This window comes from Setaria viridis, chromosome 9 (genome assembly GCF_005286985.2).
Source record: "Setaria viridis chromosome 9, Setaria_viridis_v4.0, whole genome shotgun sequence".
Taxonomy (NCBI): domain Eukaryota; kingdom Viridiplantae; phylum Streptophyta; class Magnoliopsida; order Poales; family Poaceae; genus Setaria; species Setaria viridis.
In genome coordinates, this window is record NC_048271.2 from 25,462,843 (window position 1) to 25,486,806 (window position 23,964).

The window sequence follows — 23,964 nt, forward strand, 5'->3', positions numbered from 1 at the left end:
CCTATGCAACATAATGCAACGAGTCCTACGTACTCACAGACTCATATACACACTCATAGAGAAACTGGTGGCATCGTAATCTCTTCCTAATAATATACTACCGAGTACTAGCGACACGCATCAAACAGTTAGCATCTGCAAAACAAACAACCGGTTAACACTACTGCCACCTGTGACTCACATTTTCTTTATTTAAAATAGAGTCTCAGTGTTTAAATGGTAATATCTATTGACTATCCCAACCTACGGCTCTGATACCAGCTGTGGCGGAACCGTCCAACTTAAACTAGTTTAAATGCGCCTAATCGCTGCTGATGCAGCAATTATCCGAAATGCACTTAAAATAGTATAAGTCCGGTCGTCCGTCGAGTGTCCCTAGGACTCCTCGAATGATCCACGTCATGTCTTGTAGCCATATATCAGGATTGTATCCGCGATGGGATAGCATCAACAAATACTACATTTTTACATACATACATGAGGTACGAGTTATTACAAGACATAGTTTGAAACAAAACTCAACAGTGCAGGTTAGACAGAAGTTCTAGGATTTTAAACATAATCGGTTCAGGTGGAGATGAGCATTTAAGATTGCTTCTAAGCGTATTGTGAGACTCATAACAATACCCTAGTTTTTCAGGCCTTCCTCCTCGGTGGATTCTTGCAGTGCCTCTGAAAATAGCCACAAGGGATAACCCTGAGTACGAGGTACTCAGCAAGGCTTACCCGACTAACCAATATAATAGTTTTTCGTGGAACTATATGACAGCTTTTTCAGTGTACTGGCTGACACATTTTTGGCAAAAGAGCTTACTAGGAGTGAGACCTTAGCTTTATCTTTTATTTTGATTAAGTTATTACCTAACCATTCTAAATGATGATAAAAGATTGAATGCAATCAACAAGGTATTAAGTCATACACCAAAACATTAGTGGAAAGATATAGCAATCATGAATTTATGCTACGATGCTCAACAGTGATCACCATGTGAGTTTCAGGCTACGCCCCTGCCAATCTCCAGCACGTCAAGCGCGGGTACGAAGTATTCCGAATCAGGGGGTTTACTAACCTACTAGGCTTTACTGGTCCCATACCTAGTAAGTGATCAGATAATTTTCACTTGATCAAAGGTTAAGACAACGAATCGGGCCTTAACCAGATTAATCTAGCAGACAGAACTACATCCTTAGCTTCTGTCCGCTTCTTAATTTCCAAGTTATCTTTCCATAATTAACATGCATGACTCAATATTTACCTTAAGGTTTGGTAAAGCAAGTATTTAAGCAACTAAGAAATTCTAGACTTGGGTTATCTACTAAATGTTTGAACAAGTGGCAAAGATGTCCTTAAAACAAGGTATGATAATGCACAAGAATGGGTTTCAAGCAACTCCTAGACTTAGTGCATACATATAGCAAATAACCGATAATTGGACACATGAAATATCGACTCCAAAATAATAGGTATAATGCACCGGGGCTTGCCTTGTTCGCTAAAAAAGTTAGCACTGTCTGAAGGGTTGGCCTCGTAGGGAACCAATTCAAAGACTTCTTCAAACTCCGGAGATCCTTCTGAAAATTCCGAGAAATCTCCTTCTGGTGCTTCGGTGTCTATAACACAACATATGCAGGGGTTAGGAATGCAACTTTTTGAATACAAGACTATACAACTTTCCTTCATGATAAAGTTGCAAGCCAACAAGGACTATACAATTTATCATGATGGAGTTGCAAGCCCACACACAAAAACCGAAAAGATTAGCCCAACAATTTTATTTCCTTAACTAACCTTACTTAGGCCTTTTTCTTTTATTTTTAGAAGACATTATAATTATTTTCTAACCTTGGAACCTAATTTCCTATGAGTTAACAATAATTTGTGATTATGAAAATGTTATTCCATATTTTATGCATTTAATAAAGATTAAGTATTTATTTAAATACCTTAAAAGAAAGGCATTAAATAAATACCCAATTTATTATTATTTTTCCTAGGGTATAAAAATTTTAATGCATAAAGGAAAATAAAACAATCCTAACAAAATTGGTTTCACTAATTTTGGACACCCCTAGAAATTTCTGTGATTTAAATGGTGAGATTGGATTTAATCTATTTATCCTATAAAGGAAATCTAACTTTTTCCCGAAAACACCCCAGCCTACTTTTCTCACGCGCCTTAACTCTACCCCCTCTCTCTTATGCTTGGCCTGGGGCTCGGACCCACCCCCTTCTCCTGTTCTCCTTACAGGCCGGCCTACTCCCTCCTCTGATGGGCTCCCTGCGCCGATTTTTCTTTTTCTTCTCCTTATCTCGGACCAGCACCGGCCCAACGGCCCACTGCTCCTCCTCCTTTCTTTTCCGTGTCACCGGCCTACTGGACTTCACGGGCCTCCGGAACTCCGACCCACTCGACGCCCGCGCCCGACCGGCCTCCCTTCTCTCTTCTCTTCTCTAACGCGCGGGCCCGCGGCACCAACGCCTTTTTCCTCCTCCCGCCAAAACCCGAGCGCAACAGGGGCAGCGCGGCTCGCCGGCCGGTGCCCCACCGGCGACGGGGCTAGGCCGGAAAAGCATCCCCACGCCCTAGCGCACCTGTGCGCGGCGGTAGCTCCCCAGGAGATGGCCGAAGCCATTCCCTCCACGGCGGTGGGCGGCAGTGCCTACGGCCGGCCGTGGCTAAGCACGACGACAGCGCAACCTACCCCGACAACCTCCTCTACGGCTTCCTAGTGCCCCGAAGACTCGCCCACGACTACCCATAAGGAAAGAGAACAGCGGCAAGAGGGTGCTCACCGTGAGCAGGAGGTGCGGCGGCGGCGGATGGAAACGACGGCGGTTTATGGTATGCCGACGAAGAGGCTGGACAACAAGCTGCTAGGGTTGTCGGTGGGGTGTGTGTGGAGGTGTGGATGGAGGGAATCGACGAGAGCGGCGATGTGGTGGGGGAATTTGCTCAGCGACGGCAGTGTGACAGAGAGGGCGGCGGCGGTAAAAGAACAGGCAGTAAGCGACGGTGGCGGGAGTGGTAGTTATTCGAAGTTTTCACCGTGTGCATGGTTGACAGCGTGGCCTAGCTATGCACTCGCGTGGCAAGGAGGTGGCGTAGCTGTTGCGCTGGCGGTCGACCGAGAACGCCGGCGGCGACACGTCGAGCTCGGCTCTGTCACCCTCCCCTCTTTGTTTTCTGACACACGAAGTTCAGAGCTCGACCACGGTTGATTTTGCATCCAAGGGTCCAAGAGCCCCTTAAGCAAAGTTGTAGATAAACTCGGGCTCTACAATTCATATTTAAACTTTTGCCCGAGATAAACATCCAATTTTTGGAATTTTTTGAATTCCTTCCATCGGTTAACTGAATTTCCTTTGACACCTTGTTCAGTTCGTCAGTCATTCGATATGGTCATGTACCCATCTGTTAATTCATTTTCAGTGCACCAATTCCATTCTTCTCAGTCCAACTTCCATCCATTTGTGTTCTACAACTTCCAAAGATTCCATTTTGCCCAAAAACACCTATACCCTTTACACTATATTCTTCTGAAATCGGCTCCAAACTTAGCTACTTTTTGCTGTTTCAGACTTAGGCAGATTCAGCAATGCACTCTACCGTGACAAAGTGCAGACTTTGAGATTAATTTTGAATTTGTCCCCCTCACTGTTCCTGATCAACAACACCCAAATCTATCAATGTATAGTTGGCTTGGTCCACTTATTTGAAAAATTCAGCAGAAATTAATTTCCAAAATGGACTCTGGTGCTGTTTTTCTGATATTCCTGTTGTCGGACGATGAATAGTGCAGTTCGGTTTTAATTTCTTTCTTTGATTTTCTTGAGGTATTTAGGACCAGATATTGATCTCTAAGTTTTAAACATTCTTATCCTTCCATTTCATATTTTTGCCAAATTTTTCTGAATTTCGAATTCAAAATTCAAATTTCGGTCAAATTTGACTCGAATTTGATTCTTAGCCAAGTTCTTCTCCTTTTCTTCATGATTTGCTTCTATTTCTTCGGAATTATTTTTGATGGCTAAAATGGCAGGTGTTCCAGTATTTTTCCATGTGTTGTCAATGATTCATTTAAAAGGTGGAAAATAGCAAAACACCAAAAAAAAATTGAACTCCCACACTAAGGTTATAATCAAGTATAGATCATGGAAAAAAAAAGCTAAGAATATTTGAGTACACATAAAGGTTAAGAGAGTAGTAATTCTAAAGTATGGCTTCAGTTACATGAGATAATTGATTCAAACTACATGCTAAATGAGATAATTTTGAGCTTATAACCGTCCACTACAACAGCATTTTTGTGTTTGACCCAACGGCACCGAAATACTAGGATCTGTATATTGGAACCATAGGCTAGCTGTCAATCTTTTGATCATTTGATCTTCCATGGTTTCCCCGTCTAGTAGATTCAGGTCCTTCAACCACGCAGTCAATCGACGCTTGTGCTCGCCCCTCAAGATCCAATCTTCTGAGCGGCCATTACTTTCGGCACGAATCACACTCAAGTATTGACTCACTAAAGGTGACATTATATTTTTGTGAGGTGTTGCATATGATGCTATAATGTGTATGTTCTTGGGGTTTCTCATCACAAGTCTCCCCCTTGAGAGCTAACCAAGAAAACCACCGCCAAGCTATCTAGGTGATGCCGATCACCAAGTGTAACAATCAAAAACCCACACTTGACCCACACAAGCCAAAGAGGTGGATGCATGCACACTTTGCTACTCTCCAAGCACTAATGATGTTCTCAATCTTGAATTAATAAACTTCTTTAATCACTTCTAGTGCTCAACTTGCCTTTGACCCCCAAATAAACATATCAGCTTCATTGACTGCCAAGAGAACTGAAATGAACCAGCCAAAAGTGTATTTATAGGCTAAGGCCAGAAACTCATTGCACTTTAAATGCACATAATCTGCCATCACAAACTTTATGATGCTATAATGTGTGCTCACATCTATGAATTCCTTGTCGATGAAGGGTTTCCTCCCAACTATGCAGAATTGACATGAAACGCTCATGTACGTCCACATTTTGTGTAGGTAAATTGGACCTAATGCCCGTATCTGATCTTATCATCATGGTTGCCAAGTTTTGTTGTGACTTCAAGGTATCCTTTGTCAAGGAAGAGACTAATTGTGTTACCAAACATATTCTTTTTCAGGTGCATTATACCATGCATTGATGGCATGGTGGACCTCATGGCTAAAAGTCCGACCAATACGACAAGTACTTGTAGAAGATAGGTGTCCATTCTTCGTGCTTGGTACATCCATGTCCTATCCATCTCTCTAAATACAAAAAATTACACAAAATAAAATATCATCCATGCCAACTTGTTTTATCCTAATAAATACAATATATATATGATTACACATGTAGTATTTCCTGATAAAAATATATATCATCCATGTCAACTTGATTAAAACTATCATAATGTTAAACAAACTTGATTAAAACTATCATAATGTTAAACAAACACTAATATATAATTACACATGTAATATTCCCTTATAAAAAAAGAAAACATTGAGATCTTGGAAAAAAAATTGATTAACAATTAATCATCATTTGTATGGGAAGCATTTGTAGGGGTGGGTCTATCGGGGATACATCCCCAGTACCCGCAAGGAAGGAAGAAGTCGGACTCCTACTAGGATTCCCCTGTAATCCTACTAGGATTCATCCCATGTAATCCTACTAGGAGTCCCCCTTGTAATTCGACTAGTACTCTGCCCCCTGAAGTATATAAAGGAGGGCTGGGGTACCTAGCGAGGCAGGTCACACCTCAACACCCAAGCGCAGGGCGCAATATACAAACATCCCTAAACAGGACGTAGGGTATTACGCTGCTCTAGCGGCCCGACTGTCTAAATTCGTATCTCGTGTCCTCGCTTTTATCTTCAAGTTCCAGGTCCGACGATCCCCTGCTACACATTCTGCTACCTCGGGTACCCTTTGGTAGACAGCCGGTATAAAACACCGACATTGGCGCCCACCATAGGGCAGATCGTCGAGATCATCAGGCGAGCTGATGGGACCAAATGTCAATGTAGTCAAGATTGTGTAGCCAGATGCCCTTCACCCACCCCTCGAGAAGAATTTCCAGGGGCGGGTAGCCCCGTGACCCGCTCCTAAAAAGATCATTTTCGAGGACGGGTGATGGATTCTCCAGGGGCGGGCTAGATGCCACAGTAACTGCTCCTATTTTGTAGTAGGTGCGGGTGGTAATTTCGTCCACCCTAGAAAAAATTGGAACTACAAATCGATTCTATAGCAGTGGTTCCCTCCGTTTTTGCGAGCACCGGAAATGAAGGAAAAAAGTAGAAGTTCCATTTTCTTTATGCGTAGGCTCCCATTCACATTGCTCAGGTGGGCCTCATGTGAAATCAACATGCGAAGCGTGGATGCATTGGACAGTGCTAAGAGGGCTCTCGGAATAAGTTTACATGGAGAGCTCTTTTTATGGTAGTTTAAAAATACTCATGGGTACTTGTTGTTACTTCAAGATACTTTTTTTCCACCTTCCAATTGGACAAACAATTGAAAAATAAATTTAAGAACTATTTTTTATATGACCCTACAAATTTTGTACTTCCTAGTACTTCAGTACTTCAAGGTACTTTCTTCATTTCCACCGTTAGATTTTTCGGGATGGATGGCTCTCATTTTTTTCAATCATTCTAAAATTTCTCTGATATAAACTGTCATATTAATATGATACGCAATCTCAACCTACGGTGTGAAATCTAAGAATTAGTGGTACACGATAAAGCCATCGAGATCACGAGTAAGAACCCAAGTTAGCAGCGTGGCCGTGGTGATTTTAGCGTCTTGCTCCGTCGGCTGGACTTATTATTGTGTGGCTTCTCGGTCAAATAATTTCTTATTATCACTGCGCTCGCTTACATTGCGACGATTGGGCAGCTAATACTAACTAGACAAATCGGACGTACCTGACATTTTAATTTATGGTCATGGGTACTGAAGCACGGATAAAGCACGGATAAGCTCGGGGTCGTTCACCGGCCCGTTGCGAATCCTCGCGTGACCGCACCCACCGGCCAAAGCAAAGCAGGCAAATCATGTACGCTTTGTTTGCCACCATCTGAGCTAGCTAGCGCGGCAAAAATCCGACCTCGCCCTCACTCTCGGCTCCCACTTATCGCGACCACTCCAGCAACTTTAAAGTGACCGGCCACGCACCACACATTTCCATATATATCCCAACTACGTGCAGCAATTTAAAGTGAAAATCAGCATGCGTAGCATTGGCCACTGTCCTTCAAAAGTTAAGGTGGCAGACAAACAAAATTTAACAGAGGTAGTATATCCCTGCGACGACTAGATCGATGCATCTTCCGCTGCCCGAATTTTTTCCGAATAAATTTTAAATTTGCAATAGAAATTGTCAAAACGATTCAGATCAGCAGACAGATAGTATTCCGTTTAGTTTATTGGTTGAACCCTGAGGAAGAGTCGGCACTCTATAGATGGATTCAGTAGAAAATGGTGCACTACTCCACAATGCCTTATCACCGCCGGCTCTAAATTGCTCTTTACCGCCGGTTTTAAATCCGTGGCAGTGATGCGGGTACCCCATCACTGCCGGTTTAGGAACCGGTGGTGATACCCTTCCAAAAAACAAAAACAAAAGCCTGACCCTAGCCCCACCGCGCGCCGCCGCTGCCGCCGGAGCCTCGATGTCCCACCGCACGCCCTCGATTAGAGAGAAAGAGGGAGGGAGAGGGGGTACGAAGGGAGAGAGGGAGGTAGAGGGAGAAAGAGAGGTGCCCCAGGGAAAGACTCATCAGCCGCCGAGGAGCTGCCACACCTCCTGCGCGCGCCCACACGTTGCTGCCCGTCGCGGCTCCCCCACCCTGCAGCCCTGCCGCCCATCGCCCCGCCACTGCGAGGGGCGAGTGGGTGAGGTGCGAGCGGAGAGGGTAGGGAAGGGAGGGGAGGCGGCGGATCCTCGCCGGCTGGCCTAGAGAGAGAGAAATGGAGATCAAGAAGTGGGGAGGGTGGAGGGCCTAACGAGATCTGAGAGGGAGGGGCGGGTGAGGAAGAGAGAGGGGGTCGGGAGAGAGATGGAGGTGGGCGCATGGGGTGGGGTGGGAGAGAGGGGAGAGGGGGGCTGGTGTCCGGACTCGAACTGAGTTTAACTTGGGCTCATAACAATTTTGGGTCTATGTGGCCCCCTTTCACCGCCGATTCCTAATGTCGTCTGGTGGTGATAGTTCTCACCGCCGACTCGTAATTAGACCTGCAGTGATGAGTTATTATCACCATCCGTTCATGTTTTTCCCATCAGGTGATGTAAAAATCCGTCAGTGATGAGTTATCTTTCCCAATTTAGTGGTGGTGTAGTAGTGGTGTTGTTATCTTTCCCGATTTATGAGAGTTGCGTGATCAGATTGGATGACCCAAAATACTCTGCACACGTGCGTCCGCAACGCCATCATCAGGAGCAGAAGCAGCAGAAGATTACTGGGCCGGCCGGCTTTGTCAACTTTGGGATCTCGCTTTAGACTTTGCAGATAACGTAGCAATGTTTGGAGAGAACTGGTAACCACAAACCCTGGGTTGGTTGGTTAGTACTCAGTACCCACCTGCAGCCACGGTAGTGCCGTGTGGGGCAACGTTGGCTGGCCGTCCACAGGTGGAGTGTGTATATAAGTATGTGTGCCGGGGGTTTGCATGTCAAGCAGGCAAGGCCAGAGGCGTGAGAGAGCGATATAGGGTGAGGCAGTTACCTGTAGCACAAAGGTAGCTTAAGAGGAGGGTGATCACATGGAACTTGCCGGGACATGGAGGAAGGTGAAGCCTTACATGGCTATGGTCTTTCTCCAGTTCGGCTTCGCCGGGATGTTCCTCATCTCCGTCGCGTCCCTGCGTCAGGGAATGAGCCACTATGTCCTCGTCGTCTATCGGAACGCGGTTGCAGCCGTTGTAATGGCTCCGTTCGCGCTCTGGTTTGAGAGGTGATTGATTCGTCCATTCATTCTTATTGCAAAGTGATATGCACTTTCCTTGTTATACATACATGGAGGTATGTACCTACGTACGTGTTATGCATGACGATTAGATGTATATATTGCCAAGTATACTGGTCTCGAAAGTTGCTACTACCACAAGGCCGAAAGTCTCTGTTGTCATATTTGTTTTCGCGTGTTTTATGTTGTTAACTGTAAGTGTGGGTACTGTTTTGTTTGTTGCCGACGCGCCTTCAGATTTATTAGTTAATAATTAGGAACCTGGCCGAAGTAAATGTCTCAGGCAAATGATACTACTATATTTTTTGTCAGGTCTTGAGTGGTTAATTCATACCCTTAATCACAGGATAGGGATTGAAGTAATGTCGACTTGTTTAACATAATTATCGTCTTGTATTCATAAATTCGAAATACTAGATGATTTTCCATCAAGAAATCCCTCCATTAGTTCTAAAGTAATAAATGGCCCACTGCTAGATATCATTTGCCGGTCTATTTAAGCGCAAAGAATTAAGAGAGGCTGTTTGATGCTAAGCTACATTTAAATGCAGCTGGCATTTACTCTTTTTTGTAACGTCACATTAGGTTTAGGTTTGTTCTAAGTCAAATTTCTCTAATTTTGATCAAATTTATAGAAAAATGTAACATCTATACTACCAAATATATGAAGTATCAAAATATATTTCATGGTGCACTTAATGAAACAAAATGTTGTTGTATTTTTCTATAAATTTGATTAAAGTTGGATAAGTTCACTACTAGATTCCAAACATTCACCGACAGGATTCTTTAAGTTGGCAAGGGGAGATGTACTCATCAGTATTTTTCACTTCAAATGGGTGACGGTGCTTAAGTGTAATTGGACCATATCCTGTGAGTGAAGATGAATTCCCTAACAAGTATTTCCCGACCCGACCAGGAAAAGCAGACCAGTTGTACAGATGAACAAAGGCCCGCCCTGTTGGCCACCTGCTGGGCATCTCTAGGCAAATGTCTCAAATCTTGTAGTGGTTTAATTTAGCACCAATCTAATGTGACATTTCAAAAAGAATAGAGGGAGTATTTGCATGTGACTCCTTCTCGTGGTGGTTATATGAGTACTTAGCACAGCCAACAATCATGAAACAATAGTGCTCCAAGTACACCATTTCATTTTTTATATGAATCGTTCCACTTTTGACTGCATTAGAATAAAAACACACCACGATGTGGGAACGTACCACTACTTTTATTATTTTCCAGCGGATAGATTATCACAACGTGGATTTAAAATTTCACATGTAAAATTCCTAAGTATTTGTTTGGTATACAAACGTTTTGATTCGAGATGTTTTGTGCGGTTTGGCTCCTGAATGTTATATGTGCTGTTAACAATTGTATATCTCGTAGCCAATTGTCTATAGCGTGTAAGTTTTATAATTGTAGACCATCCTCAAAACTCGAGTAGGTTTCAGAAGATCTAGAACAAATATGGAGATCCAGATTTAACTTAGAGTACGCATTACGTAAACTAAAGAATAAATAAAACAATGTACAAAAAGCTATTCAAATTAAGTTCTATATGCTTAAGTACGTAATAAAATAACCAGGATAAATATAATATTAATTGATTTCACTTTCGTTAGAAAGAGAACAGATTTTGGTGGCTCTCATTATTGTAATTCCTCTCATCGGCTAGATTACTTTTTTTCGAAACACATGACAGGTGCAGATGTTCACAAACACACACGCACACTCGCCCTCTACGAACGTACGCACGTAAGCGTACTCCTATGAACACCTTCGAGAGACTAAACTAGTAGATACTCGAGATTGACGAAGTCATCTCTGGTGGCTCACTATCAATGAGCATGTTGCTTACCACTGAAACAATAGCTTTGGTTAAATTATAGAATAAAATCTGGAAAATAAGCACACTAGTACGGAGTCCAGGTTACTTATCGTTCAATGAAAAACAAATACTATCAATACTACGTCAGCTCGTTGTCTTTTCTTACTTTGACTAAAGTCATATGGTAAAGGAAAGGAAGAATGCGGCCTATTGGTCATTAATTGTTAACAGTACCATCTATTTCCATGACAGGAAAACAAGGCCCAAAATGACCCTCTCAATCTTCTTCAAGATCCTTGCTTTGGGATTACTCGAGTAATGAACCAACACCATCACAATTTCTATATGGTCTTTCAATTTATAATTTACATTTATTTAACAATTATACTCATATGTAAATTAATCAAGGCCCGTGCTTGACCAAAACTTCATCTACATGGGAGTGAATAACACATCAGCAAGCTTCTCCTCGGCGCTAACCAACATATTGCCTGCTGTAACTTTTGTAAATGCGATAATACTCAGGTGAAGCTACAATTTAAGGACATACAAACATTCATAAATGTATTCCCCTCTGGTTAGCAAGAAAACATATATGCTAACATTGCTTGTTGCATATGACAATGAAGGATGGAGAGAATAAACATCAAGGAGCGACGTAGCCAGGCTAAGATTGCTGGCACGGCCATAACAGTTGGGGGAGCGCTGCTCATGATACTTTTCAAGGGCCCCATCGTCAACTTTCCATGGACCAAGGACGTCAGCCACGCTGTCTCCGACAGTGGTGCCCACAACGGCGGCCACTGGCTCATGGGCACCTTCATGATCCTGTTAAGCTGCTTCTGCTGGTCTGCCTTCTTCATACTCCAAGTAATTAACTAAAATTCCTGGCACCTATATTTAGGATGTCATGTGATTTTTACTGTAGATACAATATTTTGAACGACCTGTTGGGACTTGGGACTTGTTTTACGCTTCTTTGAAAAAGATTGTACTGTGTTACTAAGTCACCCGATAATGTTTCAGTCATACACGTTGAGGAGTTACCCATCTGAGCTCTCCTTGACCACTCTGATTTGCGCACTGGGCGCCACGGAGAGTGGCGCAGTCGCTCTAGTCATGGAGCGTGACACTAAGACTTGGTCCATCGGGTTTGACATGAGACTCTTCACGGCCATATACTCTGTAAGTATTGGTAAAGTGGTCAAGTTTCCATCCAATTTTTGCAGGTCATACCTGTCATTAGTTAATAAGTATACATGGCTCTATATGTAATGGACGAATAATCGTCTGTTGCTCATTGGTGCAGGGCATAATGTGTTCGGGTGTTGCTTACTACGTGCAAGGAATAGTGATCAAGGAGAGGGGGCCAGTGTTTGTAACAGCGTTTAGCCCACTCTGCATGATCATAGTGACTCTGCTAGGTTCCATCATTCTCTCCGAGGTGGTCACTTTAGGCAGGTATATTTTCTGATCCTAGACTAACTACGTTGTCTTTTTAATGCGTAATTTTAAAAGGAAAAAACTATAGCATCTTAGTTAATTTGATTGCCCACATATAGGCTAATCGGTGCGACAGTAATTGTTTTTGGCCTCTATGCGCTGATATGGGGCAAGAACAAGGACCATGTGAATGGAAATGATGCAGAAAACAATTTTGAGAAGCACAGGACTTTTGAGTTACCATTCTCAACTACCGACGTGAACAAAACGAGCAGTCTCGGCAATATTTAGCTGTTACTGAAGCGGCATAGCAAGGAAAGTTTGAGTCAACCACTCTGACTTTGTGTGCCCGTGTGTGGGTGTCTAGTGCTGTTAGCATGTAATAGTATATGTTCCGTGGTCGCCTAATTCCTGTGCAAGACGTAATTTTTGGCGTCTATATATGGCTCATTATGCAAATTTATTGTGCACAGTAAAATAAAACGACTATATGTGTAATTTTGTCGAGATATAATGATTAATGATCATAAAAGAAGCACTAGCTGCTCCCTCATTTCATTTTGTAAAGCCTCGCTGTTGACCAATGATTGCCGAAAAGTTTAATGCCGGGAACTAGGCTCAGATGAAAAGCTCATGGCTCTGTAGCTCGGCTCTGCTGGACTTGCCTTCGACGTGTTTTGCTAACAAGCCAAGCTAGGACTTTAGCTCATTCAATTTAATGAACTGTCTCGAGCTGCTCACGAGCTAAATGAGCCAAGAAGCCTAGCAGAAAAGCCATGCTAGCAACAGGAGTCAGGGACATTCCACCGGTAAACTGTGCAGCGCTCCAACTATTTCAAGCCGAACCTAATCCACGTGCTCCCAACTTCAATATAAGATTAATCCTAATGTTAAAAATATGACCCTAATTTTTTATTAATTATAATTTTGATGATTGAGTGATAATATATTTATTTTTTAAGTGAAAACTGCGGGGAGTTCCTGACAATACTACATTTTCAAACAAGAGTATATATGGAGAAAGTTACTTACAACGAAAGAGGGAGAGAGTAGGCGGCAGGGGATGTTTATATTACAATATATATACTGTAGCAATTGGATCAATATTGGTTTAAAATCGTCCTTAACTTGATGGAGTTGAGTTGAAGGATTTGCTCTTTGAATCGCACAGTCCAAATGTTCATAGTAGCTCTGGGCCCCTCAAACATCTTGCCATTCCATACATTCCATAGGTCCCATGCTGCTATAACCAATATTTTTTTGAAGAAAGGGAGTTGTAAATTGTTTGTTGCCACTGATAGACTTTCATCTATGCAAGGTATGTTATTCTAATGGAAACCAATCTTCTGTTACCATGACAGTGCACACAGACACTCGAAAAATAGGTGTCTTATGTCTTCCTCACACTGATCATCGCATAGCAAGCAGTTGACATCTTGTTATACGTTGAAATGTCGACGCTACAGCATGATCTTTGTGTCCAGTCTAAATCAGCAATGCAAAGAACTTCAGTCTTTGTGTACATTTTGACTTCCATATCCATTAAAGTTGCTGGTACTTGCAGATGAGTAAATGCCGAACCGTAAAATTTCCGTGATGTAGCTGGGTTTGCAACATGTGAAACTCCTGCAGAGCCTGCTCAGATAGACGTAGGTTAAAGAGTGAGACTAAATCCTCCATTTTCATGATCTGTTTCACCGAGATGTTTGGATTGGCAGAAAAATGAATAGAGGGTACTAAGCTCAGAGAAAGCCATCAGACTAGAGGTCATCCAAAAATAAGAAGGTGGAGCCATCTCCAATGGTGCACCATGCTATATTCCTTTATACATCACATTGAGCCTCAAGACATCTTTGCACCAGAAGGATCCTACCTCTCTAGCATACTACTCTCTAGCATACTGTGCAACATTCTTGTTATAGTACTTGAACTAGATTAACTGCACCAAGGGAACATCAACCTTGTCCGAAAACCGTACACGTTTTGTAGCAGCATTTATCAGTTGATGTGTATAAATATATTTCTTGTTTTGAGAAAGACTTCATGTCGCCTTAGAAGCTGGAGTTTTAGTAGCACTTTTCTCAACCGTTAGCATTTATCAACCACCTGTAGAGATGCAACATCTCTTCCACATCGCTGCTTGTAGTACAAGTAATCCCTCTGATGTGCAACTTTTATTTCATTCGAAACAAATTGTAAAATGATATATCAGCCCTATCAATTTCAAGATTATATTTTTCATTTCCTAGAGGTGAGGTGCCCCTCGCAGTTGAAGTATAGAGTCCATACCTCACCCGTCATCCTGCATAAATATATATTGAAAAAAAGTTAATAGTTTAACATGATGATATGATCACATACGACATTGTTGCTAACTTGCAACAAATTATGAGGGCTTGGCATTAGGGACTTGTACTGTAGTGGACTAAACATATTAGCTTTACTATGGTGACTATGATATTCAGAAAGTCTAATGGTTCTGACATAATTATTGTTTTAACAAGAGCCCATCATATCTGAACTGTGTACTCTAGTGACCACATCTCAAAATTGACAAAGTAATAGTGAGAGATTGGATGTGTTTTACGAATTGAACTCAAGGGCTAACAAAAAATTGTTGATTTTCCAGTCAAACAATGACTCTGATGGCGGATGACAAACAATTTAGACAAGAGCAATACAAGACTGAGAAACAGATGGAAAACAAAACACTAATAGGTCAGCAGATGAAACAAAACATATAAACCCTAGATAGATTCAGCAGGACGATGGATGAGAGGAACGCCGGCCCTCTCGTAGTTCGGCAAGGGGTAACCGTATAAATCCTGAGTCTTCTCTATAACCCTAATGTTAATACTCAACAGATCCAAAATGAGATTAATTGGGGCCCTAGGCGCAGGTACTTGCATCCAGATCAAGATAGCAGCCGTCGTTGCTGGATAGGGGATGATAACTTACGTGGCTGGGGGAGGATCATTGGCCCCTCCTTTGTCCAGATCAAGGTAGCAGCTGCCGGTGAGGTCGGGGTCTCCGATGGCCGGCAGCGTACCAGTCGGCGTCCTGGTATAAGTAGCTGCCATCGTAGAAAAGAATGAACCACCGATGCCTCCTCTCCCTCTGTGATTAGATTAGTATGCGAGTTTAGGGGGTAGGGATGTTTTATTAACGTGTGTTTTGGACTCTGGTGGGAAAAATTGAGCCGGGTTTTCATGTTTCCGGAATTTTTTGGGAGGGAAGGCTAAAGATTGTTGTCCTAAGTTTCATGCGCTTTGGTCTTGCCTGACGATGGCTGTTGAGAACCTGAACTGGAATTTTTAAATGTGACATTACATTGAAATTTATACGGCAACGATCCAAGTGCTTCAACTACGAGTTATAGAGGGATGGTAGGGCTACAATTAATCCTTGTATTCAGCATTTCGTGGTTTGAAAGACCTAGGGGGTCATACTCGAGTCAGGCACATAGAATGTTCATAGATCACCGTCACTACTCTTTCAAGATTTTTTAAACCTTTGAATAAGTGATTAACAACTTCAACTACTTTACTCTTCCATAAAATTGATAAACATTCTTAGAACAAGTGTTGTGATATGGTCTAGGCTCGATGTTGCATCTCTGATGATGGACATTGATAGAGTAATAAGTGACGAGCTACGGTTTTTGTTAATTCAATGTTCACTACGGCACAATGAATGACACACAAATTGGTAAGAACAGAACGAGAGAGGTAGAAAGCACAAACAATCGATAGTGTATCACACTTGATAATCACAGTGAGGACCAGTAACTAAGGTTCAGATATGCTGTGGAACTCTGAACAATGCCATTCAATAGTCTATATGCACTACTGTGCAGTGTCCTCAGCGAAGTTCAGTTTTGCCATTCAATTGTAGCCCTACCATCGCCCAAAGCAATGAGAAACACTAGCAGAGTTAGTTAGTTATAAGATGCATTTGTTCGCGAATTATTAGTAGACATAGTGTCGCCTGCATCTACTGAATTTCTCAATAGACATAGTTTACAGGTTGAGATGGCTCCAGTATATAGTTATCATATTATTTGTCTTGCATTGTATATTTTGGTTGGTACTATAGACATTCGTGTGGGCAGACCACCCAAATTAACCCGGCTAAACTGTGCTAAACATCGCCTCAGATGCGAACAGACACTTTAATCGGATCAAAATGGTAGTCTGTCGGGTTTCACCCGATACAACCACGTATTTCCGATCGAAACAAGCATACATCACTGGTACGAAGATGAGCCCAGAGATTACAAAAATCCAGATAAAATATTACATAGGTTCCAAATTAATTATTACAAACCGAGTTTCAATGCATAAAGTAGCTTCAAAGTTCAAAAGCAGCGGAAATAAATGATAGATCTAACGTCGATACATGATACCATGGTGAAGCCATTCATAATATCACTCACCACGATCCTCGCCCACCGAGGACGGGTCCTATTCAACCATCCATCCCGAAGGGAGGTGGTACGGCCAAGTAACACTAGCAACCACATCATCAATATCAACATTACCTGAAAACATAGCCATAAGCAAGGCTGAGTATACTAATACTTCGCAAGACTTACCCATCAAGTGGTATCTAATCCACTGACTCCTAGAAATGCAAGGCTTTTTAGCTGATGCGTTTGTTTTGCCAAAAGCTTCTAAAGTGGATCCTTACTTGCAAGTTTTAGCATCAAGTTTTAGTTGATTAACCATTCTAGGTAGGCACCTAGTCTAAGCAAGCATGGTAGAACAAGCAATTGAATCAAGCATCAATATTAAACATCATTCTTGTTGGTTCTTACTCAGTGCAGAAAGGCGGTCAAGCAGTCCCAAACTATGAGAAGTAGACGATTCGACTCGAATTTATTAACCTTGGAAGGTGAACCTAAACACACGACATATACGTACCATTCTGGGTTCACATATATCAACCGTTTCCATCAATCGCCAGCATGTGTCCAAGGTCTACTTCCCTTGGATACAATGCCCCAACAGTCCCGGAATGATGCCGTACCGAGGCTACACTTGTACCCACATGATGCATCAGGGGAACCCGGTTCCAGAGAGAGTAGGGACTATGTCCACGCTTCGGTTCAATCAGGTACTAGGCTTCCCGATCCCATACTCGGTATGTGTTTAGTATGTTCAAACACTTGACCACAACTCTAACACATTTCGACCTTAGCAGTTTTCCTCTAAACAAATGGGGCATCCACCATTTCAGAACATATTACCAGGCCCCGTAAACTTTATGATTCCAATAACAAGCAACTCGTATAGCTTGCGAGTGACAGGAAATCACTCGACTTTTACCATGTTCCTATTTAGCATAGCAATTAAACAACTTATCATGCTAGTAATCCTAAAATGGGTACTAGGAACATGCAACTAAGGTTTCAAGCAACTCCTATGAACTTAATGCACAAACATAAGTAACATAAGTATTACATAATTTGGAAACCAGGGTTATGCTCCGGGGCTTGCCTTCTTGTCCTATGTTAGGCTGGGGCTCTTCCGAAGCTTGGCTCGGGTCTTGAGTTGTTTCGATCAGGTTCAATACAGCAGTAGACTGTTCTTCTTCAACTTTCGGGATCAACTCGTACATGACGTCAGCGAGGTTAGCTTCTACACGAGATGCATATGCATAAGATTTCATTTATAACCGTTCATGATGTAGATTGCAATTCGTAATCATTGCAGAAGCATGGGGTGCAATTTCAACCACATTCACCTAGACAAGTTTGTAACATTTCTTTTCTTCATAAAACAGGGTTGGTTGGAAAGAAAACATAGCCTTTACTTTGATGGTGATTGTATACATATATCTGATTCTAAGAACTTAGTATTCAAAAGACAAAAGGTGGTGTCATGTCGGTACTGTTTAGCAACTCTTTAGGAAGGATCATGTTACTGATGACAAAACATAAATAACCATTTTGGGAGCCTACAAATCCTAATAGTACTTATTATTAATGATTAAACTAGCATGCAACATGAATAAATGTTTCAGGGAATTTAAGTTATGGACATGAAATTTTTACATGAGCTTCCCCCCTACACAAGATATCTATTGTAAAAAATTGAGATGAAGTTGACATCTCCAGAATTTAGTAAAAATCAAACAGTGTTAAATTGCAGATCATGAAGAATGATTTTTAACTAGAGTTCTAGTATCAGTTTGGTTCCACAAATTTTACAGAAGGGAATCCAACACAAACATAAGCTACTGTGAATTTCGCAAGATTTTATAAGCACGACATCTCTTTATTGTATAATAAGGAGATTAAACAACATGTATTTCATTAAGCATTAGAAAACACATATTTCATAGGAACAAGTATTTTTACTAGCAGGCATGAGCATCAAGAATCTAGCAAAATTTATTTTGCATTTTTATCCATTTTTCACTAATTATCATGCAAATAACAATATTAAGAGAGTAATTAAGCATTTTGATTTAGATCAGTATGAACACCATAGACTCTACTAACACAAGTTGTAGGTATGGAACATACATGTTAAAAGGAAGCTAAAAAAATTGGTTTCACAATTTTCAGACCACTATATGACTTATAAAGTATTTAATGGCTTTTATACAAAATAAATCATAGCACTAGATACAGGAAATTAACATGCACATAAACATTTTTAATTTAAACTAGACTTCATCAGGACCTCAACATAACTAGTTTCATATTTTTCTCATTTTTCTACAATTTCTTAGATATTCCCAAGTTTCAGCCATTTTAATCAATTTAAAACCAAAAAGGAAAAATAAGTTTCATGATTAGGTCCTTAGATCTTTTGAAACTTTCACAACGAGGCCCATGTATTTTATGCCTAAGACCCTGGAACTACTTTCGGTCTTGCAATGTGATCCTCGGCGTCCGGCCAGCGGCGAGGCGGCGCAATCCAGCGAGGAGCCGCCGCGGGGTTGCGGGACAATGGCGGGGGAGTGTTGAGGAGCTCACCAGAGGTCTTTGGGCTGTAGGGTTGAGGGCGGAGGAGGTTCAGCAAGGGGGCTCGATGGCGGAGCTCCGGGCACAACTCGGGTGCTTCGTCTCTGGCGAAGGTGACGGTGGAGATGGCTAGGGAAGGGCTGGGAAGGTGGGGTGTGGATCTGGTGGCGCGAAGGAGGGTTCGTGTGGCGGTGGTGTGGCTCGGAAGGGGGACCTTGACGGAGGGGCTCTAATGGTGCTCGACGGAGCTTGGTGTGGGGGTGAAGGGGTGGCGCTGGCGAGTCTGGGCATGGCCCTTTTATAGCGGCAAAGCAGCGGGAGGATAAGGTGACGTCTAGGATGAGCTCTCAGCGCATTGGGCAGGCCGACGCTGGCGGCAAGAGGGGGTGGCGCACGACTGGCCGATGATGGCGTCCGGCGCGCGGGCGCACGAGGCACGCACGTTGGGTTGGTCGGCAAGGATTCGCCATGCGTAGGGAGGAATCATGCGCGCGCTGAGTGAGCAGCAGCTAGGCTCATGTTGTCTTGTCGTCGCCAGCGGTTGGGCGACGGGGCGGAGCCAGGCAGGTGACGCCACGTGGTGACGGCGTGTTCGCCGCATGCAGTGACCCTGCTCTGGCGCACATGGCGCTCGCGTGTGGCGCATGAAGGCGCTGCCTTCGGTGCGATTTTTCTCCAAAATTTTGAACTGAGTAGCAAATACTCCAAATTCAAAAGTTTGAGACCAAACTACAGGCTCCAACTTCTACAAAGGCTGATGGATGAAAAACTAGCTGGATTTGGAGATAAAGTTGTTGGAACTTTGCTGGAACGCTGGTCCAAGTTGATTTTGAATTTGACTTGAATTTAATTTGACCTAATTTTTGAACACCTTGTCCTCAAAATCAGAAAAAGTGCTACTTATGAGAGTTGTTCAGTTTGAAAAGTTCTACCACTTTTGTATCAGCCAAAATTGAGTTCTTATATAAAAATCTATTTTTATTTCCTATCAAATTGAGTACCATTTAGAGATGTTTTTAACACTTAGAAGTTTTGAGATGTTTTTGAATCTAAACACTTAGCAATTTGATTTGTTTCTAATCCCTTCCTTAATTTCTCTTGATGTTTCTTTGATTTATCCTCTTAATTACTAGGGATGTCACAATTCGTTGATGTTCTCAACAGAAATAAATAGAACTCCATGGCATGACATAGAGATCATTGGATATAAATTTGAAAACAAAAAATTGGAAAAATAAATGCCCATTCGTCTCACAATAAACTGGGACAAAATACTCCATTGTTTTGAAAATAAGCACTCTGGTTTGTCAAAATTCAAGCATCTAACATGAGGTAAATGGTGAACTGCATTAATTGAAGGGTGTAACCAGGTTATCAGGAAGTATAAATCAAAGGTCATTAGAGGCAATTTCACATAAATCAAAGTCATAATTAAAGTGTTGCGTGTGGCTGAAAAACCTAACAAGCACGCCTGTTCACCTAAATTAGCGGGAGGTGACATGTTTACTTAATGAAGGCGACACAATTTTGACTAAAAAGAGGTCTGCTTTCCATGACACACCATATCTCCTAAATCACAATGACTAAATTTGCAAATCTTGATCCTAAAGGAAACTTATAAATTCCTATGCACCAATATGATTTTTTTCTCTAATTTACAAGGTCTAAAAAACTAGAGATATCACTAGATCTATACGTCTTCTTACTCCTGCTAACTCTTTTGCTGTTGTCCCTTCCCTCTCTTTTTATGCAAAAATTGACCACCAGCTGCATGCATTCGCACACGCCCAGGCCTGCCAGCCGCAGTAAATAGAGACGATGGTGTGCGTACCTCCTCGTGCCTCGTGCGAGAAATGACGGTGCCACCAATGAAGATGGATCTCCCGAGAATAGAGTCAGACCGAGACTTCTCTTCTTTCCCCTACCTTGATCTAGGCGTTGTTTATATGGGTCCACACATAATGTAAAGCCCATGAAATAAATTTTGTGGCAAATCACTGATTTATTGCAACAAACTACACCGCTATATATCAATAGAAATATTTTGTGGCAATAGCATCTTCTTTCATGCAACTACTTAGTATTTGGTTGCAGTGTAGCCACATGTATTGCAACAAACTAAACCACCATATACCAACAGAAATATTTGGTGGCAATAGCATTTTCTTTCATGCAACCGCTATATTTCGTCGCAATATAGACACATGTAATGCAACACAAAATATTATGTGGGAATATCTTTTACTAATCGCAATGACTCTAAATTTGGTGGTAGTAACCCTTACATATTGCAACAAAAACAAATATTATGACAACCGCAACATAATTGTGGCATAAAGCTTATCTATTCACAACTAGTTTTTAGGTACTGGCGAGGGCATCAATGTTTTGTAACTAAATTACAAAATGGTTGCAATAACACCTATGTAATGCAACATATTTTTGTGTCGTTGCAACTATTTCTGTGACATTAGCCCTAAAATCTAGGTAGTGTATGCTATACTACCTAGAAGGATGCAACATTGTTTGATTGACAAAACTAAAAGTGCTCATAGTTGACCCATGTGAGATAAGCCTTGAGAGAAGTCCTGAAGTGCACTAACTCAGCCAAAACCGGCTTGGTCGGTTTCTGGCTTTGACATGGGGTAACGGCTAGTTTGTTCGAAAACCAGCTAAAGGCTAGTGTCTTTGTCTTGGGGTATTTATACCCCTTGAGCTCTTCCTTGAGGGGCTGCTGTTGTTTGCTGGACCTAGAGCATGCAGAAGCCTTTCTAACATTAGTGGAGGTCTCTCCAACCTCTCTTTTGTGAGATTTGGGTAATTCTTTATAAGTCCTAGAGTTGGGTAGAGAGTGAGATTGTGTGTGAGCATTAGAGAGCACCTATGAGCAATCCGTAGCTTGAGCACTTGTGGATGACGTCAAAGCAACTTGTGAACCATTTGTTACACTTGGAGGTGAAGCCTCCTAGATGGCTAGGCGTCGCCGGCTAACTCCCAAGGTGTGGTGAGTAGCGGGAAGTTTGTGAGGACTGCGATCTTGCCTCCGCAAGGGAAAAGATCATCTAGTGGAAATAGGGAAGCGGTCGAGTGCAACCCAACTCATTGGAAGGGAGTTGAAAAAAACTCATATCCTAAAGAGTTCCTCAACGGAGATGTAGGATTCACGATTGTGAATCTGAACTTTAGATAAACAAATCCTTGAGTCTCTATATTAGTTTGCCTCACTTGTTCAATTCTAACATTTATTTATGTTTCCGCTTCGATTTACTTGGGTGTGCTTTTTTGTGTGCAGGGACCTTTTTCAACTTGCTGCAAATCATCTAAAGAAGTGCATGTCCAAGTTTGGTTTGTGCTAGAACTCGTTGAGGGCATCGTTCACCTTGGTGGGGTTTTTTATGTTGCGGAGATTCCGTAGAAATCTGCTGAAACTCCGGAAGTTGCTGACAAAAGTGTTTTCGATTGCGATAAATTTCAGGTTTGACTATTCACCCGCCCCTCTAGTCGACATACAAGATCCTTTCACTAAGTCTTAGCATTTGCTCGAGATGAGCAAAGAGCTAGCTTGGGGGACTTGTTGATGGTTGTTAAGTACAAAATATGACTGTCAATATGCTCAAGGATAAAGGAGGTTGGCATTTCTTACACGCATATTTAGTTAAGAATAATGTAGTTCCACTTGTCCTTGGAGAATATTTGGTTGCAGGTGAAGAAAGCACAAAGTGGGAGGTTGCCACATATTCATCCCATGGATTGAAAGGCCCACAAACTACCACAAGTTCCTCAATCCACTGGATAACGCACACAACCGCCATTGGGAGCCACCAGGCAGTCACCCGGAGAAAGGCGGTTGCGAGGCGAGCCCACAGGGGGTCGGCCGAACTGGCCGAATCACCCTTGGCTCCTCTCATCTCTAGCTCATGTGTAGCAATGGTTGACGGGGCCCCTACGTCAGTTATGGGATATTCCCCGAAGATTCCTTAGCAGAATCGCCTCCAAGCTCCTATAAATATAGAGGCACCCCCTCCATTCTTACACACACCACAAGTTGAATCACTCTCTCCCTCTTAGTTTTAAAGTTAGTGGAGTTAGGCTAGAGTAGCTCTACTTCAAGGTTCTTGGTCTTCTTGGAGTCTAGGGTATGTCTCTTGTATCTTACATTCCTAGGTTGACTTTATTCTATTCAAAGTATTCATCTTCTTTATATAGTGTTGTGCTTGGTTCTTATATGTATGAGTTAGTCTTATATCCTTGCTATGTTGATATGCTAGGCTTATATGCTTGTATGCTAGCTGTATACCCTTGCTATCGTAGTATTGGCTTATATACTCTCATGTGTAGCTTTAGACCATACTATAGTACATACTCTGTGTGCGTATACCATGTATAGCTTAGTTGATCTATGCTATGGCATCGGCTCAATGGCCATGTTTATGTTGGCATTAGCCTTTGTCATAATAGCTTGGGATGGCTGGAGTGTTGTTAACAATGCAAACATGGTGCTTGGATTGCTTAGCTTCATTCGATATGAGTTTACCCCACGGGCTGCTAGGGGTAGGCGGCAGGTGGTGACAACCCTGTCCATCCTTTGTAATCCCCCACGTTTGGGTATGCTGTAGGAGTTTGGAAATTAGCAGTAACTTTATAGGGTAGAACTGGTATAGGTATTGTCTCCTCGTGTGTGTATGGGTGCATAGGCTTGAGTTCTATAC

The 23,964-nt window shown here is 42.2% G+C and overlaps 1 protein-coding gene across 3 annotated transcripts; it reads left to right on the plus strand.

Moving 5' to 3' along the window:
* Window positions 1-8,704: 8,704 nt before the first annotated feature.
* On the plus strand, window positions 8,705-23,456 carry LOC117839277 (WAT1-related protein At4g08290). 3 transcript variants are annotated; one of them, XM_034719585.2, is made up of 8 exons: window positions 8,705-8,996; window positions 11,092-11,154; window positions 11,248-11,364; window positions 11,469-11,709; window positions 11,866-12,024; window positions 12,149-12,300; window positions 22,548-22,638; window positions 22,731-23,456. In XM_034719585.2, exons 1-7 carry the CDS (start codon window positions 8,806-8,808, stop codon window positions 22,609-22,611), a joined length of 987 nt encoding a protein of 328 aa, XP_034575476.1. In that variant the 5' UTR covers window positions 8,705-8,805; the 3' UTR covers window positions 22,612-22,638; window positions 22,731-23,456. The 3 variants fall into 3 exon arrangements, with proteins under 3 accessions (XP_034575476.1, XP_072146839.1, XP_034575475.1); XM_034719584.1 differs by lacking the exons at window positions 22,548-22,638; window positions 22,731-23,456 and adding an exon at window positions 12,402-12,840 and having other exon boundaries at window positions 8,706-8,996; XM_072290738.1 differs by lacking the exons at window positions 11,092-11,154; window positions 11,248-11,364; window positions 22,548-22,638; window positions 22,731-23,456 and adding an exon at window positions 12,402-12,840.
* The last annotated feature ends 508 nt before the right edge of the window (window positions 23,457-23,964 follow it).

Excerpts from the sequence above, each read along its gene's own strand:
- LOC117839277 (XM_034719584.1), top strand. The coding sequence starts at position 8,806 with ATGGAACTTGCCGGGACATGGAGGAAGGTGAAGCCTTACATGGCTATG. Across the intron at positions 11,155-11,247 it reads CTTGCTTTGGGATTACTCGA|GCCCGTGCTTGACCAAAACT; the intron begins GTAATGAACCAA and ends AAATTAATCAAG. Across the intron at positions 12,025-12,148 it reads TCTTCACGGCCATATACTCT|GGCATAATGTGTTCGGGTGT; the intron begins GTAAGTATTGGT and ends TCATTGGTGCAG.